This window comes from Neodiprion pinetum, chromosome 4, assembly GCF_021155775.2.
Source record: "Neodiprion pinetum isolate iyNeoPine1 chromosome 4, iyNeoPine1.2, whole genome shotgun sequence".
In the NCBI taxonomy this organism is placed as follows: Eukaryota; Metazoa; Arthropoda; class Insecta; order Hymenoptera; family Diprionidae; genus Neodiprion; species Neodiprion pinetum.
In genome coordinates, this window is record NC_060235.2 from 33,272,413 (window position 1) to 33,292,947 (window position 20,535).

Genomic DNA, 20,535 nt, shown 5'->3' on the forward strand with positions numbered 1-20,535 from the left:
GGTTACTTTGAGAACATTTAAAATGTTAAATGCAAAATGCCATTTACATTTTTAATGCTTATTTTAAAAGAAACCATTTCAAACATTACCCAACAGTGTATATGTATAAATATTACCTACTGCATTCGTGATTGAGCCGAATGTACTTTGGTACGCTGTGTACAGTACTTGCGTAAGAAGGATCACTACTCTGACAAACGCGACGCTCTTCTAGCTATCTCCGTATTCCTTGCCCTCGAACTATGTTACGCATTTAGACGAGGCATTCGACCGTTCCTCGCACCAAGTAATACACCGCAATTTTTTCAACTCCCTGAAACGATGTTCATATATCAGGCTGAAGTTTGTAACGTTATTGTAACGACGCATCTTTCGAAAAAGTCGTTATTTTGCAACTTTAGGGTTACTTGAGTAAACTGTTAATACAGCATTGACTAACTCGGATTTTGTAAATTCAACTTCTTCGGGTATTCTAATAATGCAGAATAATAATTTTTGATTTAACGTATCGATACATTAACGTTACTACCTTCAGCCTCGCGTTCATATTTGGAAATCAAACTAGAACCCCTTTTATTTTAATGTGCAATATTAACTTTTCGGAAATTCGAATTGCAGAGTAATCAAAAAATGGGTTAAGATTCCCGAGTTTCGAACCAGTCGAAAAACTGGATAACTAGGAAACTGCGATTTTTATGCACATATCCATGTGCAAGTTGATTACGTTTATTGTTAGTCGTAATCTCTTGCTCCTTAATTGCACTATCACACCTCCTTTTTTAGGGGATAAGAAATCGTTTTTGGAATTAGGTATACGGAAATATACCTTGATTACAACTGGAGGGCGCGGATTGTTTGGGCAAACTTGCCATCATAGATTCAGAAAAATGAGGCAGACGCTGGCTTGATCAGTCTAATAAAGCGAATCTGTTGAAATCTATTTAAAAAATCTAATTTCTTGTAGGAAAGAATTTGTAGAAACGAACTTGTAAAAACGACATCCTCTCGCCCAGCCGACGATCTTCCATCTGCGGCCTGATCGGTGAACTTCAATCGCCTCTAAGTCGAAAGCCATTGCTTTCAAAAAAAATTGTCAAGTGTAATTTTAGTCTTATTTTTTTGCAAGAAATCCGTGAGTGCCCGATGGTCCCCGCATACCGAATCACCCTGCATATGTACGCATTGGGTCATTATATGCGAGCGTAATATTTCAACAAACAAATAGGTAAGAGCAAACAAAAGCATGCAAGTAGCTTGCTCTCATCACAGGTGAACTATCGTCTACGCACGCATAAATGTAATATCATAACGAGACGCGTTATTCGCAATGACGTCTGCGATTCGCTACTTAGAGCTCATCAATAATTACAAAGCTTTTAACAAAACAGTTACAGCCTGAAACTATAAATATATAACGCATTTCACCATCCAAAATGAGATAATTTATTTCCGGAGTAACCCATCACCGCATCTAAGTTAGTCGAATTATAAGTGTAAATTTATGTTTCTGTGAATTGTCCGGTGCGCAAAATTGCACCTTTTAATATATCGTGACAAATATTTGCCAGGGTATTGAGCTTGTGTCACCTGACCATCGTCACCGTATACAAATTTTTCCGACCGCGTCATAATAACACGTCGTCGAATTGTCCTTGTGAAGTATTATTGGATGCTGTCGTGGGATAAAATTTTTCGTGCGAGTAATACACGGCAGCATTTGTACTCCGCAGGTTCGCTAATTGCCTTGCGGATATTCTTTCATTAGTATCGTACTTACTCTGTTTACCCTGCGATATAGCAGCGTGGCATTACGTAATCATGGCATCTTTTCGCATGCAGGAGCAAAATCCAACGCACAGCCGAGGTCCTCAATCCCGTCATAAAATTTCCCAATCAATGCGGTGCCGTCTGCCATAACATAACACACGACACGCTTAGGCAACCTTCCGCTTCGAGTCACCTCCTGGCACCCTCCTCTCCACGTGGTATCCATTCGATTTTTGCGAAACTCGAGTACTATCTAATAGTAGGTACGTAGCGGCAGAGCTTGCCAACTTGGGCGAAACTACGGAGCAGTTGTCATCAAGCGGCAGGACGTTTTCTCATGAAAATCCACGAGCTGCTGCCCGTCATCGAACTACATCATGTAGGGAGTTTTCTGCAAAAGGTCCCGACGCGAACAACGTTTCGCCGGAAAATAGACAACCGTTGTTACATCTTGGGTACTTGCTGGGTGTAAGATGTAACTTCGGTTGCCTGTCTGCCGGCGAATCCAGCGTTGCCAACCCTGAAGCAATTTCTTTAGATCTAAAGAAATTTAGAGTCGATTTGAACAAAAAAGAAAAGTTGTTTTCTTATTAAGAAATATTGTCGGTTAGGCCGGAATGTAAAGAAAATCTGAAGATCTGTGAAGAAATCTCAAGACTGTGAAATCTCTAAGTATGATCTGTGAAATCGGAACAACAGATTAAAAATCAACCAGTTGTGAGGTTCCTGAGAATTACTGAACAAATACGCACCAATCAGATAGTTTATTCAATTTTCAAACGCACTTATTTGACAAGTTGGTGGTCCTAAATATTAAAAATAAAAACATGTTATACAAGTACCTAAAAGTTCCCGATATCTTTATACTTACAATTCAGATTGTAGGATATAAATCTTTCTCTGTTACTTCGTTCGATAATTATCATTATATATTGCTAGGAAAATTGTCCTTGTTATAAAGCGAACAAAATAAGTATATTATGTGTTCCCGTATTTATTCAGTTTCAATACCGTCGAACATGACTCTTGAAAATGAGAAATATGAAGAATTATTGTGGTGCGATCTAAATAGGAAATCTAAAGAATTTTTTTGGCGCCATTAAAAGAAATATTCGTCTGATAGGTTGGCAATGCTGGGCGAAACATTGTAGTTCGTGCCGGTACCCTCCAGCGAAAACTTCCGGTATATACATAAATATCTGTAACCATCCAGCCATCCGCAAGAACATTTCTACAATCTAAAACCTTTTTTATTTAAATTCGCCATGATTCCGCAACTGTACATTATAAGAAAATTCAATTTTTTACTACGCACATTTGTAACACAAAGTATCGTCGCAGCCTTGCACTTCTAATTATTATTCTAGAGAATGCAATCCTGAATGCACGTTTGTCGGGTGTAGTTAGGGGGATCTTGCGGTCTAGCGGGTGAAAGTTTGACTGCTTTTCCAAATTTTTTTTTTTTAATGAAAGAAATGAACAATGTTATTTAAATTTTATAGGTATGTTTTATTACTTATAAATTTTACGAAATTGGAAATTGAAAAAAGAAAAAAAAATTTTATTATGTTAAAAATGGTGCTGAAGTCGTCCCTTCGAAAAAAGTTGACCTTGCTGCTGTTAATCGATTTGGTTCTTCACTTATCTGAAATCAAAAAATTAAAAATGACCCTTAATTATTATGAGTATATCTATCGCTGGAACTAAAATGGAAAAAAAAAAACAATGACAAAATGGTGTATTGTCAAAATTAGAAGTCGGAAAACAGCCTGATTTTAACAATGTTTTGCTTATAAGAAAATTATAAATATTTAATGTAAAATTTTCGTTTTAGTCCCTGCGATAGCTGCCAGTGTACTTAATAACGTATTTTAATTTGAGATGAATCGGTCGAGTAATTTTTTTTATATGATCAACATAAGACAGAAAAAGTAGTTTCGAGATAAACGCGTTTAAAATTTCAAATAAGTATTTTCTCAAAAAAATCCCTTCAGTCTTCTCATACTCTTCTCTCATGTTTTCACTACAACTCAGGTAGCAGCTGCTTTTCTACGAACAACGGAACCATTCACTGACAATGAGCCGACCGACCCTTCTACTTACTTTCGCGCCGACCTTCAATGGGCTATAAAACTTGAAATACTGTGAATATCATTACCAAATTTTCACAGTATATTCTTAAGATACTATACTTTCGAAATATTGAAAAAAAAAATCGATTGTTCGAAAATTCTAGACCGCAAGGTCCCATTGTATGCACACGGAATGCAGCTGCGAATAATTTGCCTAATCGCCGACTGAGAACTATATGCTTAATCGAGACCTGATGACATCTCAACTGATTACTGGGCTCTGACGTGCGGGTTTTTCATTAAAAAAAATAACCTTGTAATGGATTTATACACTCAACTTGACACCCATGAATGCCTCTTAAATCGACATTTGCATCGCAGCATTCAAACTTGTTTTTACGCAGTCGAAAGATTTCCATAACACATTTCGACCATTTCGCTCTGGGTGCTCGCAGCCTCATGGATGTCAACGACTATTCGGGCTCACAATATATTTTTTCCATTTACTTGCTATAATTTCTCGTCACTCAACGTGTAATATAAGACGAAGATTTATTGGCAATTTTATGGGCACAACAAATTGCGTTGGGACTTTTTATACCTCTGCTCCATTATTTCTTCCCGAATTTATTGTAAATGCATAATTTGACAGTTGCATCAAGCTTGCAAGTTTTTCAAACATTACCATCGTTCAATTCTCTGTTTTGTCGTCGATAAATGGCTTGGAAAAACAATTGAAAAATTAGCGACATACTATTTTTGATAACCAATTAATTTTTTGCCGGGGTTTGCAGATTATTAGGGGCCATTCAAGCATTAGATAACGCTAAAACAGGGGAACGGGCCATTCAGCGACACGTTATCAAATGTTACCTTATAGCAATAGGCTTTCCAGACAAGCGTTAGCTGACATAGGAAATTCTAACTGCGTGCTCAAAGCCAACACGCCTTGAAAATAGTAAAAAATTTTCTTTAAAAAACAGTGTTAATAATGCATGAATTGCTCAGTAATAACATCTTAGCAAATGTAATGTTTATTGCATGTATTTAAGAAAAAAACCATATATAACATATTTAATGCGCAATAAATAGTGGATTCATGTTTTACTGAACATGTTAATGTGTATTAATAATTAATAAACAAGAAAACGTTACTAATCGTTATCACTAGGGGGGGGGGGGGAATTTGTAATAAATGCCTTAGCTAACACTTGAATGGCCCCTAATATACAAGGACTAATGACACTGTGCGATTGTATTTTTATGAATAATGGTAATTCAAATTCACGAGAATAATCGTGAATTTTATTTCGCTGTAAAATTCTTGCTCGAATAAATTATATTGCTGTACAAATGCAGAGGTGTGTTCGAAAATTGATGTGGTTGTAGCCAGTATGTATAGCTACAGGTTAATTTGCCGTTTTTACCCAATGGCACAGTCGCGAAAGCGTAATCCTGCATTCGAGATCAATAGACTTATTTAATACGGTGGTCCGATCATTTTATTGCTCTTTCGGCTATGGTTCTCGAGGCGTAAAAGGCCTTGTTTAATTGTAAGTACGTTCGTCAACTTGCAGTATATATTTATATTCTGGCTATAATTTAAAATCCTGGACGAATGAACGTCTTTCTACTTGAATGAGTGCAGTGTTAATCGTCGAACCACCTTCTACGCGTAATGTGACTAATGCTTCCTTCTGTCTATAATAAGTCGACGCGGTAATCGACTGTAATTAGTATGATAAATGATCGCACGAGTGCGCGAAAAACACGTATGTGCCTGAATCGTGATTTGGTACAATTCCATTCTATCGATCAATTAATCAAAAATCGTTTTCAAAATTCATCGTATCCTTTTAGTTCGTTGCTGCAGCCGCGATGATGGTGATGACGAAATTTCGTACATCACACGCTCACTTCCGTTTTAACCGACTTTATGTATTGGTTTTGATTAAGAAAGTAGTCAGGTGACGTAACGGTCACCGAATGAAATCTACGTATATCTCATCGTCTACATTAATCGTGTTGCGTGTATATAATATAAGGTTGCCAAAGGTTTGGCGTGATGTACTTTTTCTAGCATGTGAGTCTCTGCGAGTCCTTCGAAACAAGATGTACCTACTTTTTATACACATGGAATGTAATTAGGTGATGGAACTTCACGCAGGAAACACCGAAAAGTAAATTCACTTGCTTTCATTATTTATTACTTTTCGGGGTAAGCATTTTTCTGTCGTTTCACTCTAATATTTATTCTACAATATTCTTGCGCGTTATTGAAATTTGAATGCATTTGGGACGTTTGTCACAAATTTTGCGTAAATTGAAACCATTTGACCAATTTCGGCGTGCGGGAGAGTCTGACTACTGCCTTAAATGTAGAAAACGACCGCCACTTGGTTTCGTTTGTATCGCATTAGGCTCTGAGTTAAAGATGGTCTATCGTATTCGGTTTGTTTGATTCTTTCGTTAATTAATTTATTTTCAATGCTATGGACGAGAGGGCAAAAACATCGTGTTCTAAGTATAGTGAAAATATACCATTCGACGTGTACAGAGAATTTATGTATTCATCGCGTATTTGTTGAAGATCGTTTCGAAATGTATGCGTACAAAAGTCAGTGTGTGATACGTATAAAAAGCGATTAGATAAAGGAAAGAAAGGGAAGTGAAAGAGAGGAACGTTAACTCGGAGTATAAAGTATTGTTTTCGTAATTTGTTAAATATCATATCAGCTGGTGCGATCCTTTTCCGCGGTTCGGTCATCGCCCATAATCATGCCGACTGTCGTGCTGTTTTTCTTTGCCGTAACCGGATTGGATGAGGTATATTTTATAAAACTTCATACACGCGCTAGGCTGCAGTTACGCAACCGAAGAAAATTTCTTACGCAATTTTATACATCACACTTTCTATTGATATAATATTTCGTTATGAAAACAAATAAAGTGCCAAGCAATAACGTACGCGCAGATTTCGAAAAATTTATTATTCCTCTCGTTTATAATGTTATACATTTCCCTTTTCAGTGCAAACATGTAATATTTTACATTCAATTATCTGCATTGAATCTGTAAAGTCATACGATTATTTTACACAAGTTTTGCAACAGGTCGAATAATCATTTCACTCGTTGTATTATGTTCGTGTATAATGTACATATTATCGCTGCAGCAAGCACATTCGATTTGCAAGTAACGTACTGTTATTATAAATTTGCTACAATTACAAAACACGCGTTACGTAAGTAATTCGCTGCGCAAGCTGCACTGTAATCGTGTTAATGACAATTTATTCACTAACCGAAATAAACTGAACAGAAATTTTCTTAGAATCAATTACTGTACCGTGCTAATTAATTGCAAGTGTGCTAATTCTGATTCAAATGGTGATTTTACGAATTATTTGCGTTTTGACCTTCGTTCTCGCGAGTGACGAGATTTTTTAATAATCAACATTCGTCAATAATACCATGTCGACACTCCTTTACCATTTAATAGCGGTCAAGAATGGTGGCAAAAAAAAAAGAAAGAAAACTACCAAGTTCCTTTCGCTCACCGGGATCTCACGTCGAAATAAATGATGATGATAACATTGAAAATTCTCAAGATCATCGTGTTCCAGTGCCCCGTCTAATTTTGGCATTGAAAAAAAGCCTCGAAATCCGACGAGTGCATATTAATCACAAGCTTTCAATAACATCGTTATTGCTGCTCGTTAAGCCGCAATGGCGTCGATTCCGCCCGAAGGGATTCTCTAGCAACGGCTGGCCTTCGTGATTTAGATATCATTGTCGAGTTGTTGAAGCGTGAAAAATTTGCACGTCGTTTAACTGAATATTGAACTCTTTATACCCGGCTATATTGTATAACGTTACACGTATTACGTACCTACATAGATAGGTATATATGCGCGTCGCTCAGGATACGTTAATACAACATATTTTCATTATATTGCACACATCGCCACGCTCTTGTAGTCAATAGGCGAAAGTCTCGCGACCGGTTCACTAGCCTTCTATAGAGGAGAGACTGTCAGACACCTCATAGCCTCGGGTTCTATGGTGTAAATCGTATCCCGCGATGCTCGTGCCCGCCTTCTATTACCGTCATGGAAGAAAAGAGAGCCGACGATAGTAACATCCAGCTTAATGTTTCATCAGGACTGTAGGGCGCTTGCCTTAATTTGTTGCTGGAAATTGCTTCGCTTTCGGTATTACAAGTTGCCGGACTTAGTTGCGCCGTTTCGGATCCGTATAAGTTGTTATTATTCTACAGCTTTACGAAAATTTTCCGACACCTTCCAAAGTTCACCGGAACGAAAACGTCACCAGCACTCAAACAGACGATAAGATGAGCCAATGTTTGTCGGTCAATGCTGCGCACCTCCGCAGTTCCCAGTAAAATTGTCACGAACTGTTCTGTCCGCAGCTGGTTCTTGAAATTTTTCGATTCAAAACAGCTTTGATTGCAAGTGAAAGCGTTGATAACGTTATATTTGTCTATAAATTGCAACATTGTCACAGACAAAGCTACTTTCCTCGGTAAAGTCGCCATTGGAAGTTTCGCGATAACGGGACCTTCATGAGTCAGAATTTACCTGCGTTTTGTGGGGACTTGCGGGAGTCGACGGGATTTGGGACCGGATGGTTTTAATTTTTACTCTATAATAAACATAAGCTTGTAATATCACGGCACGTATAACGATGAACCTTACTTGGCTTTTTACCGTGCCACCACCCGTCAATTACTTTCGTCTTAAGCGGTTGAAGAAATTTTTTTTCTCCAACGATACCACCGACCGTCTTCGAATCGGTCGATTCCAAGTGAAAGTTGATCGGAGGTTGACGTAGCTTGTTTATAATCATGCGAGACAAATATCGCGGTGAGGTGTACTTGAGCAACATCCGGTTGTTCGCTTTTGATCCGTCAATTTCGTTACTCGATAGTAAAAATATGAAGAAAAAGTAAATTATAGTACGTATGAACTTCCGAGTAAGTTTCACGGCAGCTGGAGTCACACCGAGTTGTATAAGTACAATTATCCAGAATGGTGCAGAATCAGGTTCTCAATTTTAATCTGCGGTGTGAATGCCCTAGCTGTATTACCACGCGTTTTAAGTCTTCTGATGCGAGAATTACGTGGCCTAAATTGCCAACGCAATTAAAGGATCCGGGAAAAAGGGGTCACACGTATATACGTATATATATATACGTGTGTGCGGATGGTAAACGGAACGCGTCAGTAAGACGATGACTTTGGTATTCGTAATATCGTAAAATTGCTCCGTGCTGTTGTTGGCACGGTGCAAATAATGATTTCGAGAGTTATTTCCTCGCCTCTCGGAAACTAGGTAAATCTTGGAAATTTGCGGAGCGTTGCTAGGAGTCGACGCTAGTTTGTATCCGTGTACGTAGCTGCCTAGGCCTATTCATAGAGGCAAGCGAGGGAGAGCGTGAAACCCGTTGGTGGACTCGGAGGCACCATTTCCTTGGGTCAGAGAGCCGAAAGTCAGAGGGGAAGAGTGAGAGATAGATACAGTTACCTGCCTCGGGGAAACATACATACGCCGGTGTTGCGTGCGGATTGGTGGATATCAGATGACGAGAAATTCAGTGCCAATTTGGCAAGTTTGGGGCCTTAACGCGTCGAAATCGTCAGAGCCGTTGCCGTACGTGCATCGGAATTTGCTGACGGCGATGCATTTGGAAACGTGTCACAATGTCGCGGTGAGCGATAGGCGGTAAGAAAGAGAGAATCACTTTCAAAGACCGCGTTACGAGAGCAAGTTATGCGCTAGTAAGTGCCAAGGCTCGAAGCTTCTTGTGTATCACCTAGAAGACAGTGCACCGCCAACATGAGACATCCGGCTTCGCTGAAGGAGCTCGTATCCGATAGTACGATATTTTTGACCGGTGCGACCGGGTTCGTTGGCGGCGTTTTGCTGGAGCGTATCCTGACCGCCGCATCGCCGCCGAGGAGGGTCTGCCTCCTGGTGAGGAGCCGGCGTGGAACCGACCCTCGGGATCGTGTCAAGGACATTTTTTCATCGCAGGTAAGTTTTTCTCCACCCACCCATTCGCCCACGTGCATGGACGCACCTCGTAGCCGAACTCGTCGTAGGTATAGTGCGGAGGTTTCGCAAGTGCCCACAACATCTCCGGGAAGCGTAAAAGTCATGGCCACGGCCGCACGGCTCCGTCTGCCGACGCGGAGAGAAAAAAGTCGTCGAATCGACCGAGTCGATTTAGTCGGTGGAAATATTGTTGCGTAAGTAATGTAACGTAGTTGACGTAACAAATTCTGTCAAGTCAAATCAACCGGACGAGTTACTTGAGAACTATGCGGTTGATTTGATTGAGAATTTGACAGTTTCAAACAATGTTTTGTTGCGTCGATTCAACGATCCGGTCGAAGAAGGGGATACTTGCGATCGAATGCGTGCAATTGCTTCGACTAAATATTTTTTTGTCGTCAAAGAATTGGGTATTTCGCGGAGTCAAATTTTACCCTCTCGAATCAACCCCTGCGTGTGATTTAGTAAAGAAACTGATTTCGTCAAACTAAATGATTTTTATCCTTTCCGTTCGAATTTATATACATTGTTGAATACGTGCACTGAGAGAAATTTTTAGTTCCGGTTACCGCTTAGTCCTCAACTATTTTCATTTTTTACCACAATTGAAAAATATAGTTCTAGGTAGAAAATGAAAATTAGTTATGTAGCTGTTATCAGAAAATCTAGTATCCGTTACTATCTTTCTCATTATGATTAATGCTACTATATTTTCTTGTGACTGTTGCGAAAGCTTAATGCTTGTGCAACAATAAATTGATGTTAAGGCCTTATTTAACTCAAAGAGCAGAGTAAACCTCACAAACTGATTTTGCGTTATAATTACAAAAAAAATGATCGACATTAGCGCAAAATGGTTACGCGTACCTCGTTTTTCGTCATTCAAACGATATTCAAACAGTTTTTCTAACGATACCGGTTTTGGTGAATTTTTCTAGTTACTATGACAAATGAAATTTTTCTCAGTATGTGATTGAATGAACTAAATGAGCCTTCCGTCAGGAACTTTTGACGATTGGAAGAAACAAACTAAGTTTCTCAGTCTAAAAAAATCTACGTCTTGTAGATACCATTTTTTTTCGTTTATCCGGGTGAATAATTATAATTCTAATAACTGCAAATACTTTTGTTGATTCAAATGTATCCATTAGTCGAAACAAGAAGAAAATTATTTCCGTGAAAATAGGCCAATGAATCTCTATCTACAATCACGAATAGACGAATAAATTTAGCTGCGATTTTTACAACTGAATATTCAGTTCTGTTAACTTCGATTCTTTGAAACCAACAGAATATGATCAGTGCATTGACCAAACATTTGCTGGATGAAAAATTAGGACATTCAGATTAACAAAATGAATTTCATGTTGACTATACCTACAAACACAGGTCGTTCAACTTAATATTTCATCGACTGTACATCCTCGTCTTTGTATTAAATAGTAATTTACTCAACAGACCTATTTTTCGTTTACCATTTACTTTGCCGGCCGTGATCGTCGCATTCGGTTGATCGAAACATTTTTCTTCTTTCTCTTCTTCTTTTTTGTTTTGACTCAACGACTTTTTTCTCTCCGTGTAGTCGCATCTTCCTCCCAAACATTATCTTACCGGATACATATCGGGTGATCTTTGTAACCATGATCAGCAAGGCTGCACACTTTCCATGCTGAAATTATACCCCCGCTTATGCCGTAGATGTAATATCCGAGGTTGCCTTCGGACGTAACACACCTTCCAGAAACAAAAAACAATATATTTGTTATACCTACAGTTTTTACGCGTCCTTAGCCTTTTTCAATCCCGCTCAATGGCACTCCCGTACCCTATCTCCTGACATACGTCGTACCTACACGTCTAGTAGACACAGACAGAAGGTGTTTTTGTACAAGGGCAGTGCAACGGCCTTCGTCCAACTGACCTACTCGAGCAAAGGCCTGACTGGCAGTTCAGGGCTAAACTGGTCCACCGCTCCGGTAGGAAAAATCCATTTTTTTTTACTTTTTATTCTTTCTTCCGTCAACGGTAGGCTACGATTTCGGCAATTTGCCTTCCCATTAGAGAAATGTTGGTGATATTACTGATTCGAAAATTAGCTAACCTCGCGCGACTTTCTCCACTCCTATACCGTTATTCGCTCGTTGTCGCTTCATGCACATTATGTATACGGACGTATGTACGTACCGTATAATAAATATACTTTCAAATGCGGGTTTTTGATTGGTTTGAGAGAGATGTTACGTGTTCGTTGGTATAGACGGCTTGCTGCAGTCTACATCCTTTGACAAACATCGCCAATAGCACCTGTCCTCGCACTGTACAATTGACGTAAATATGATTGAACAATTGAAGCATCCGGTGAAATTTTCTCCACCATTCAATTTACGTGTTTAGATTTTTATTAGAAAGCATCCAGTTCCCGTCCTTTCGCGTGTCGCATGCATGATACCGTGGTCTGTGTACCCTGGTGAAAATGATTTCTATGATTTTCTACGAATTATTAGAGAAATTGTTAACATTTGGTAGAATTTTTCAGAAAAATTGTTTTCACAGAGTATTGTAAATATGCGTAGCTGCTCATGAAAATTTGTGTTTTTTCAGCAACAAATTTACAAGACAATACAATTCCTAATGAAAATTAACAATTCTTTATGAAACACTATGCGTATTTACAACTTTGTGCCAAATAATACGAAATGTTCCAATTTCCACAGATATTCTGAGTAGTAAAAATTTTTGCAAAACTGCAGTTCCGGTTTGTCGGTCATGTTGCACCCCGTCTTTTACGACCGATTCGATCTTGATCATTGTAGTTTTTTCCAACACTGTGACAACCGCAGATCATTGTACCAAAACTGTGTCGCCACTCCAACGTCTCTCTTTCTTTCGAGAAAGTACACGAACCTTATTTATATTGGGTTGAATGACTCTCCCAACCACGCTAATTGTTCTTTTACCGAACTTTGATTATACTCGGTGGAATATCTACGCGATCGAGTTATGCTCAACTGAAATTAATTCATTAGCTGATAAATCTTTTAGGGAAGTTGATCTAACAATCGAACGCTTACGCTTACATGTAAAGAGACAGCCATAGTCGCAAAGCGATAACGATGTGACAAAGTACCGTGTCTTGATTGTAGTTACTTGTAATTCTGTCACTTCAATCATGCTCTCAACCATAAAGACTCACGGCGGCACACGCGGATGCGAATATAAAAAGTCCGTTGAACGCAGCTTATCGATGCTCACGACAGAACACATAAATCAATCGTACTTGGCGAGCGGTTAGTTCCTCGAGACAAATGCGGATTACCTTCTTAAAATTTTGTAATTTCTTTCACGGATTTACTATAGGAGTATTATGGATGCAAAAAAAGTGCTAAATCTCGTAGAGAAATGTCAATACTCAGCGTTAATGGATTACGTGACCTTTGCAACGAGCCTCGAAAAAGTATGTAAGCTGTTGCAGATTTACATAATAATTATATGAAGGCACAGAATCAGTTCTGTCGAAAGGTAATCAGGTAAAAAACAAATTGCCTCCAGGTGATCAATATGCATTGATGTCTGTTTCTATTACGAAAACAAGGTGCTGACTAAATAATGACGTAGCACTTCTTCACGATTACGTATAACTTTGCCTGGCAGGTGTTGCATGAGATTTTTTCTACGGTGTAAGAGTTATATTGAGGCAATTGTCAAATTCAGATAATTAGTTCTTCAGTATTCGGTACAGATCATTATTTATTTTTAAAAAATTTTTTAAATCCTTACTTTTATACTTTTGATTATATAGTGGAAACTCCTGGTAATGACGACCTGTCGCAGAAGTTTGCGAATCGTTATTTGCATGAGTAAACACTGATTGCTATTACGCACACGTCAATATGGTCCAATTGCAACGGTTGTTGAATAAATTAAACTTTATACGGAAAGTGAAACTGCTCGGTATTACAAAACTATTAAACGCGTGCGAGAATGTGTCTAATCATCGTTTCGAGTTGGATTAAAATTGCGTGTTTATTGCTTGTTTTCAACTCTGCATATCGAGAAGCCTTTATTTAAATTGTCGAGGTTATCGAGCCTTGACACAGAATGAACGGTAGTGTTACCTGCAAGTTGGGTAAAAGCGATCCTGGGATGTTCACTGAACTCACCGAATGCCCACATCGCAGTATCGGTTCCTACAATAACTCGTCCCAGGCACTTGCCTTGGCAAATATCGTCAACATGCAGGATACGTCAGATTCAAGGGCGAAATAAATTAAATACGTTTCCTTGATCGCGTCTACCGAGTTCGAACTTGTGCCTGATTGATGATTTGGTTGTTATTTATAAATTATTATATATTAGTGAAAATTTCCTCACGATTTTTCCTTGAACGCAGTTGTTCTCAGATGTTCAGCCCAGCAGATTGGATTTGGTGCAAGTGATGGAAGGTGACGTGGGTGAAGATGGACTCGGACTTTCCGAAACTGATCGAAAACTTTTGGTGTCTGAGTGCACCTTGGTTTTCCACGCGGCGGCTTTCATCTCATTTGCAGCACGCCTGGACTTGGCAATCAGAATTAATCTCGAGGGTACCAGGCAAGTCCTGAACTTGGCCAAAAAAATGGCCAACTGCAAAGTCATGGTGTACGTTTCGACTGCCTATGCCAACTGCACCGTCAGGCACGCCGTTGTGGAAGAAAAGTTATATCCGACTCCGTGCGACCCGATAAAGTTTTTGGAAATGGTAGGTAGAACATAACGAGCAACGTTAGGGAGAATTGGCTTTGGTTAGATCGATGACAGTTCTATACTTTCGCGTACTTCTAATTGTAAGCAATTACCAGGATACTCGTGTTAAGCGGCTTGTTGAGACCCGATTTCGGTGGATTGGAGCTTGCGTAAAGATTGCAAACATATATCGTGCCAGTAGTATTTGGATCACGTAAACATCAATGTGACATATTACGGACTCGCTAATGAATATTGGTGTTGTCACGAAATGCTAATGCGTATCTTTTGTAACGGCGGGACGGTTGTGAGATGATGTATTTAGTCACTGAAAGTAATTAAGATGAAGCATACGTTTTTTTTTTAACTCGATGTTTGCTCGAGGGTTAGCAACGTCAGAATAGAGTCACAGAGGTCTCATCCTCATTGGACAGAGTGTGATCCCAGTATGTATCTGCGTCAGAAGACACGCGAAACGCAATCAAGTCCAATATCAATATCAAACAAAGGCAACGCCACTGTCGTCATCCGTGAAGATAACAAAACAAATCATTCGCAGTAATATTTTTCCACGATTCTTGAGGGGCTCAAGAGTCCACCGATGGCTAACGATATGCAAATTTTACCCTCGATGCAGGTGAAAAATCTATCCGCTGAAGAGGTGCAGCAAAAAACCGCTGAACTGATAGGGGATCATCCCAATACTTACACTTTCACGAAACAAATGGCTGAAGCCCTACTGGCTAAAGAACGTGGTCATTTGGCGCTGAGTATAGTGAGACCCAGCATCGTCCTGAATACTTGGAAGATACCGAAGAGAGGCTGGGTGGATAACGTGAACAACGGGGCCTGCGGATTTATAGCGGGAGTCAACAAGGGCATATTTCGCACGTAAGGATAACGATCACGATGATACAGATATGGTGCAGACTTTGAGTCGGTTGGACGTTTTTATTTTTTATTTTATTTTCTTCACTCGTTTCGTATTAAAAGTTTTAGTATTATTTCGATGAAAATCATTACATGCCAGAGTTCCGTCACGGCCGGATGGTATCACCGATGTCATTCCCGCCGATATGGTCGTCTCTGTGATTCTGGCTTCCGCACTTCAAGCGGTCCGTGATCCAGAGACTCTGCATATTTATCACTGCACTTCCGGGACTGAGAATCCCGTGACTTGGGGAAGATACTGCAACGCGGTTGTCAAAGCAGCCCAGGATCACCCTTGCAAAAGGGTGCTCTGGTACCCCGAAGCCAAAACAAGACTGAGCGGATTCAGGAACTTCATTGTTATCTGGGTCTTCCAAATAATTCCTGCCTTCTTCGTGGACATTTTTCTACTCCGCGGGTTGAAACCTACGTAAGTTATACATATCAACCTACAACCCAATACGATCAGAGCTTTGCTGAAATACGGAGATTTTTGTTTCAGCTGAAACGGCCAGAGTTAATGGTTAATGTGATTTGTGTTTATCATTTGCAGGCTATATGAATTGCAGCGAAAGTATGCCAGAGGCTGCAAATACACGGCGTACTTTACGATAAGGGAATGGCCCTTCGATACCGCAAAGGTATCGGCGCTCGCCTCGATATTGCCCGAAGAGGAACGAAGGGCATATCCCTTCGACCCTAAACTAATTAACTGGGATGATTATCTTGAGGGATGTGTCATTGGGATGAGGCAGTATTTCCATCGGGAACCGCAAAACACGACGGAAAGGGCGCGTCGTGAAATGCATAGGTAAAAATTGCGGACAGCGTAAACCAGGTTTCGTCTCGTTACGTTACTCGAAGGTTTGACGTAGGCTGTAAATAATCAATTAGGAATCAGTAGCTGCGGGCTACTCTGTCATTTTCGAAGTGTAACCGCGTAGGGTGTGTAAAAGCGATACTTGTTTACCGTATCTTCAAAATTTCATCATCTGACCTACAGAACTAGTTTTATCGAAGGTCCTTTTGAAGGGTTTCCGAGTGATCTTGGAAAATGTTGAAATTGATCGTAACAATATTACGCAAGAGGTAATCGTGAGAGGTATGGCTTATGTATGAACCTAATTCCTTTCTATTATAATTAGTTGCTTCAAGATTGTTGTACAAGAGTTTAATATGACTTTTTCTCTGTTCCAGGTTGCGGATAATCGCTGCCGTCACTCCGTTTCTAAGTTTTTTCCTTCTTTGGGGAATTACTTCACTTTTTGTATGTTCTTCTTGGGTAGCTGCGTTCGTTGCTGGCTGTATCGTGCTTTTTTTGATTTGGGTTTAATAATGGTAATAGAGTTGGTTAAAAATAAAATGAGCATGACTTTCTCATTTCAGTATTTATATCGCAATGATAATTCGCACGAAATCAATCATACGTTTATCTTTCTTGTGCAGATTATTCTTATAAGGCATGTATTTTTGTCATATGAATGTCGTTGATTACACCGGCACACAAAAAAAAAAAGTTGTTTGTACATTTGACCGGACCCACCTACGGACATGTAATTCGACCCGCTGAGTCCGAATTTGAAGTCCGTTTGGCCCAGTCACCCTCCAAATTTGAGTAAAATGCAAAAAACCCAAAAAAAAGGCAAAAAATTGAGAAAAACTGCAATCACAGCGATGAAAAAATTTTTGTGGATTCGGATCAAGTATGATTTTCATGTATTTGAATTCACTGAATCTAAATCTGAACGTTCATTAGCCCGTTGAGCCGTCAAAGTTTGAAAGAATTGCGAAAAACCGAAAAAAATTGCATAAAATCATGATAAACCGAAACTATCGGGATGAAAAAAATTTTTTGGACTCAGATTGAGTATGATTTTCATGTGTTTTGATCCACTGAATCTGAATCTGAAGTTTTTTTTTATCCCATTAACGTTTCAAAATTTAAAAAAATCTGAAAAAACCAAAAAAATTGGGAAAATTGCAGTTATAAATATAAGAAAAAATCTATAGATCTATTTCCAATTTTTTTGGTTTTTTGAGATTTTTTTAAATTTTGAAACGTTAATGGGACAAAAAAAACTCCAGATTCAGATTCAGTGGAAAGAATACATGAAACTCATACTCAATCTGAATCCAAAAATTTTTTTTCATCTCGATAGTTTCGGTTTTACATGATTTTATGCAATTTTTTTCGGTTTTTCGCAATTTTTTCAAACTTTGACGGCTCAACGGACTAATTAACGTTCAGATTTAGATTCAGTGAATTGAAATACATGAAAATCATACTTGATCCGAGTCCACAAAAATTTTTTCATCGCTGTGATTGTAGTTTTTCTCAATTTTTTACTTTTTTTTGGGTTTTTTGCACTTTACTCAAATCTGGAGGGTGACCGGGCCAAACGGACTTAAAATTCGGATTTAGCGGGTCGAATTACATGTCCGTAGGTGGGTCCGGTCAAATGTACAAACAACTTTTTTTTTTGTGTGCCGGTGTTATACGTAAGGCAGATGACCATGCGCTGAATATCCAAATACAGAGTGAGGTTTTTTATAGACAGTTAGGCATTACAGTTCACTTCTCTCTTGCTCGAAAAAACAGGGCCATTTTCATTATGTAATAGAAAATTATTATATCTGGTGTGCAGAAACTCTACTATTACTACTATTGTACATACTCTGTTTTCTGCAAATTTAAAAATATATATAGAAATAATCTAAACATTATTAATTCCTATTTATATTTTAAAACACCAGCGTATAACTGTTCAAAATATTGATTAAAAGATTTCACTTTATCCGTAATAATTTTTACCAAAATTATTATAAATTTTCCCAAATACTCGTAGTATAAAAATATAATTGTTACGTATACTTCATCGGAAATACGCACGAAACAATAACGTGCAGAGTGGTTCCGAAGTTATTCAAAGACAACTCACGGAATGAATCTTTAGTTAATCGTGAAATTCTCTTTCGTAAAATTCTTGAACCACGCTTCCCTTGCGGTGCCTTTCTTCCACTGAGCTTTAATCCGTCCAGGATTGTCAGGGCTGATAATCTATAAAGAAACCTTCTACGTATTAATAATAATTTCCATCCAAGAATATACCATTTTTACAGCTTGGTACACGTCCTTTTGGAGGAAGTTCTGTCAGCGCTTTGGACGATAGTTCTTCGGAGAATTTTCTAAGTTCATCAGAAAAAGAATTGTCGAGGATTTTTTTGACTTTAAAAAAAATAATACCATTAAAGCTTCGGAGGATCTCTTCAAGCGTCAACGCTGGAATTGATCTTTTTCAAAAGAATTGTTTTAACATATTTAGTAACTAGAGTGAGTTGGAAAGTTTTTTCAATAATTTTAATGTCCTTTATTTCAAAACGTTTTTATTACTAAAGAGTAGATCATATTTTTGTCTTTGCCAATTAAGAGTGGTTCTTTAGTGACTCCGGAGTCAATAGAGAATCCTTTTAGAGAATTATATAATTTACTTTAAAGTTGTTGGAAGAATGGACGGAAATAAAATTCATGAGTCATAAGAACATTTTGAATGATGGCTTATTATAATTTTAGGTATAAAGTTCCGTGTATAGTTTGTCATTTGACTACCATTGTCATAAAATACAATTAATCCCAAGATAATTATACATTTTTTTCATACATTTCAATATACGATAGATTTCTTTTAATCAAAAATGAACGTTTTATTCGTCTTTCCGTTATTATTAGTAATAATACAATCCAGGATACGTTAAAATACGATTCACGATATTCAAATTCCGCGCCTTAACATCGGATCCCGGACGCGACATTTGAAACCTAATTCTATTATCGTGCCTATCATTAAAAATCTTTTTGGAACGGTTGGAAACGTCTTCTTTTCAACATATTTTTTTGGAAGATCATTATTCCAACAATCATCATCTCGTTTTTTGTCAAGGGGTATGGATTTTCTAAAATAATTGTGATAGCATTTCCGTTGAAAACACTTGAAACGGCCATAAGCGTTATGTTATATGTCCAATTTTTAAAAAGCTCCTTTTCGCATTTTTGGCCAATAATCTGGTCTGATATTCAACAGGAGGATTCCCTTCATTCCTATTAATAATCAGTCCAAGTCTCATATCAGCTAAAAACTTTGAATTGACTAAAGAAACAACTTAATCTTGTGGATTCCTTTATTCATATTTTTAATATTTAGAGCTTTCCGCACAAATCTTTATCCCAAACAGAATGTAAAAATTTGACACCACACGGAAAAAAAAATTCTGTTCGGCGAGCTGTATTCTACAGCTCCAGTAACTATACGCACTCTACGGTCTATCTTGTAGTTACAGCAACTATATATTAGTCAGCTCTGATAGCTGCAAGTTGTTCAGCTCTCACAGCTGAATGGTTTTGCTCTAAGAGCTGTAAGTTGCGCTGTGCTCTGGTGCGTTGACATATTTCATAACCTTCAAATTTCATGAGTATGATTTAAATACAGTTGATAGATAATTGTTTAAATAGTCCATTCAAATATGTAAATGACACTGAATAAATAATGATAATAATGATGAAAAATAATACTAATAGCAATATAATTGTACTATTTAATAATAAGCGCTGTGAGCGGAGCCGAAAAATTCTGGTCTAGCTCTTCGAACGAAGTTGTTTAGCTGAGAGAGCTGAACAACGTACAGCTATGACAGCTGACTAACAGTCAGTTATACGAACCATGCAGTGCTCTTCCAATAACAGAACGTTTAGTTCGACGAACTGTTTACAAGTAACTATCTAATATTTAGTTCCACGAGCTGAATTTTTTTTTCCGTGCATCCTCGGCTCAGTTCGATAACTTTATCATCTGTGGAGACATCAACGCATTATGGCCTGGGCGGAACTTAATTAGTTAATCAGGACGGAAAATTTGTGCCTCACAACGGGGGCTAGTCGATTTCGACGTTATCGTATACCTATATCTCCAAAT

General features: G+C 38.4%; 1 protein-coding gene across 3 annotated transcripts in view; it reads left to right on the forward strand.

The window, feature by feature from the left end:
• Window positions 1–19,220, forward strand: part of LOC124217059 (putative fatty acyl-CoA reductase CG5065) — a 41,632-nt gene extending 22,412 nt beyond the window's left edge. Inside the window, exons 1-7 of one of the 3 annotated variants that reach the window (XM_046622310.2) lie at window positions 9,258–9,895; window positions 14,307–14,654; window positions 15,276–15,529; window positions 15,669–15,998; window positions 16,122–16,379; window positions 16,766–16,906; window positions 18,689–19,220. In XM_046622310.2, coding sequence (XP_046478266.1) covers window positions 9,698–9,895; window positions 14,307–14,654; window positions 15,276–15,529; window positions 15,669–15,998; window positions 16,122–16,379; window positions 16,766–16,901 — 1,524 coding nt within the window. In that variant the 5' untranslated portion in view covers window positions 9,258–9,697 and the 3' untranslated portion in view covers window positions 16,902–16,906; window positions 18,689–19,220. The other 2 variants (XM_046622309.2, XM_046622311.2) reach the window with 2 other exon arrangements.
• The last annotated feature ends 1,315 nt before the right edge of the window (window positions 19,221–20,535 follow it).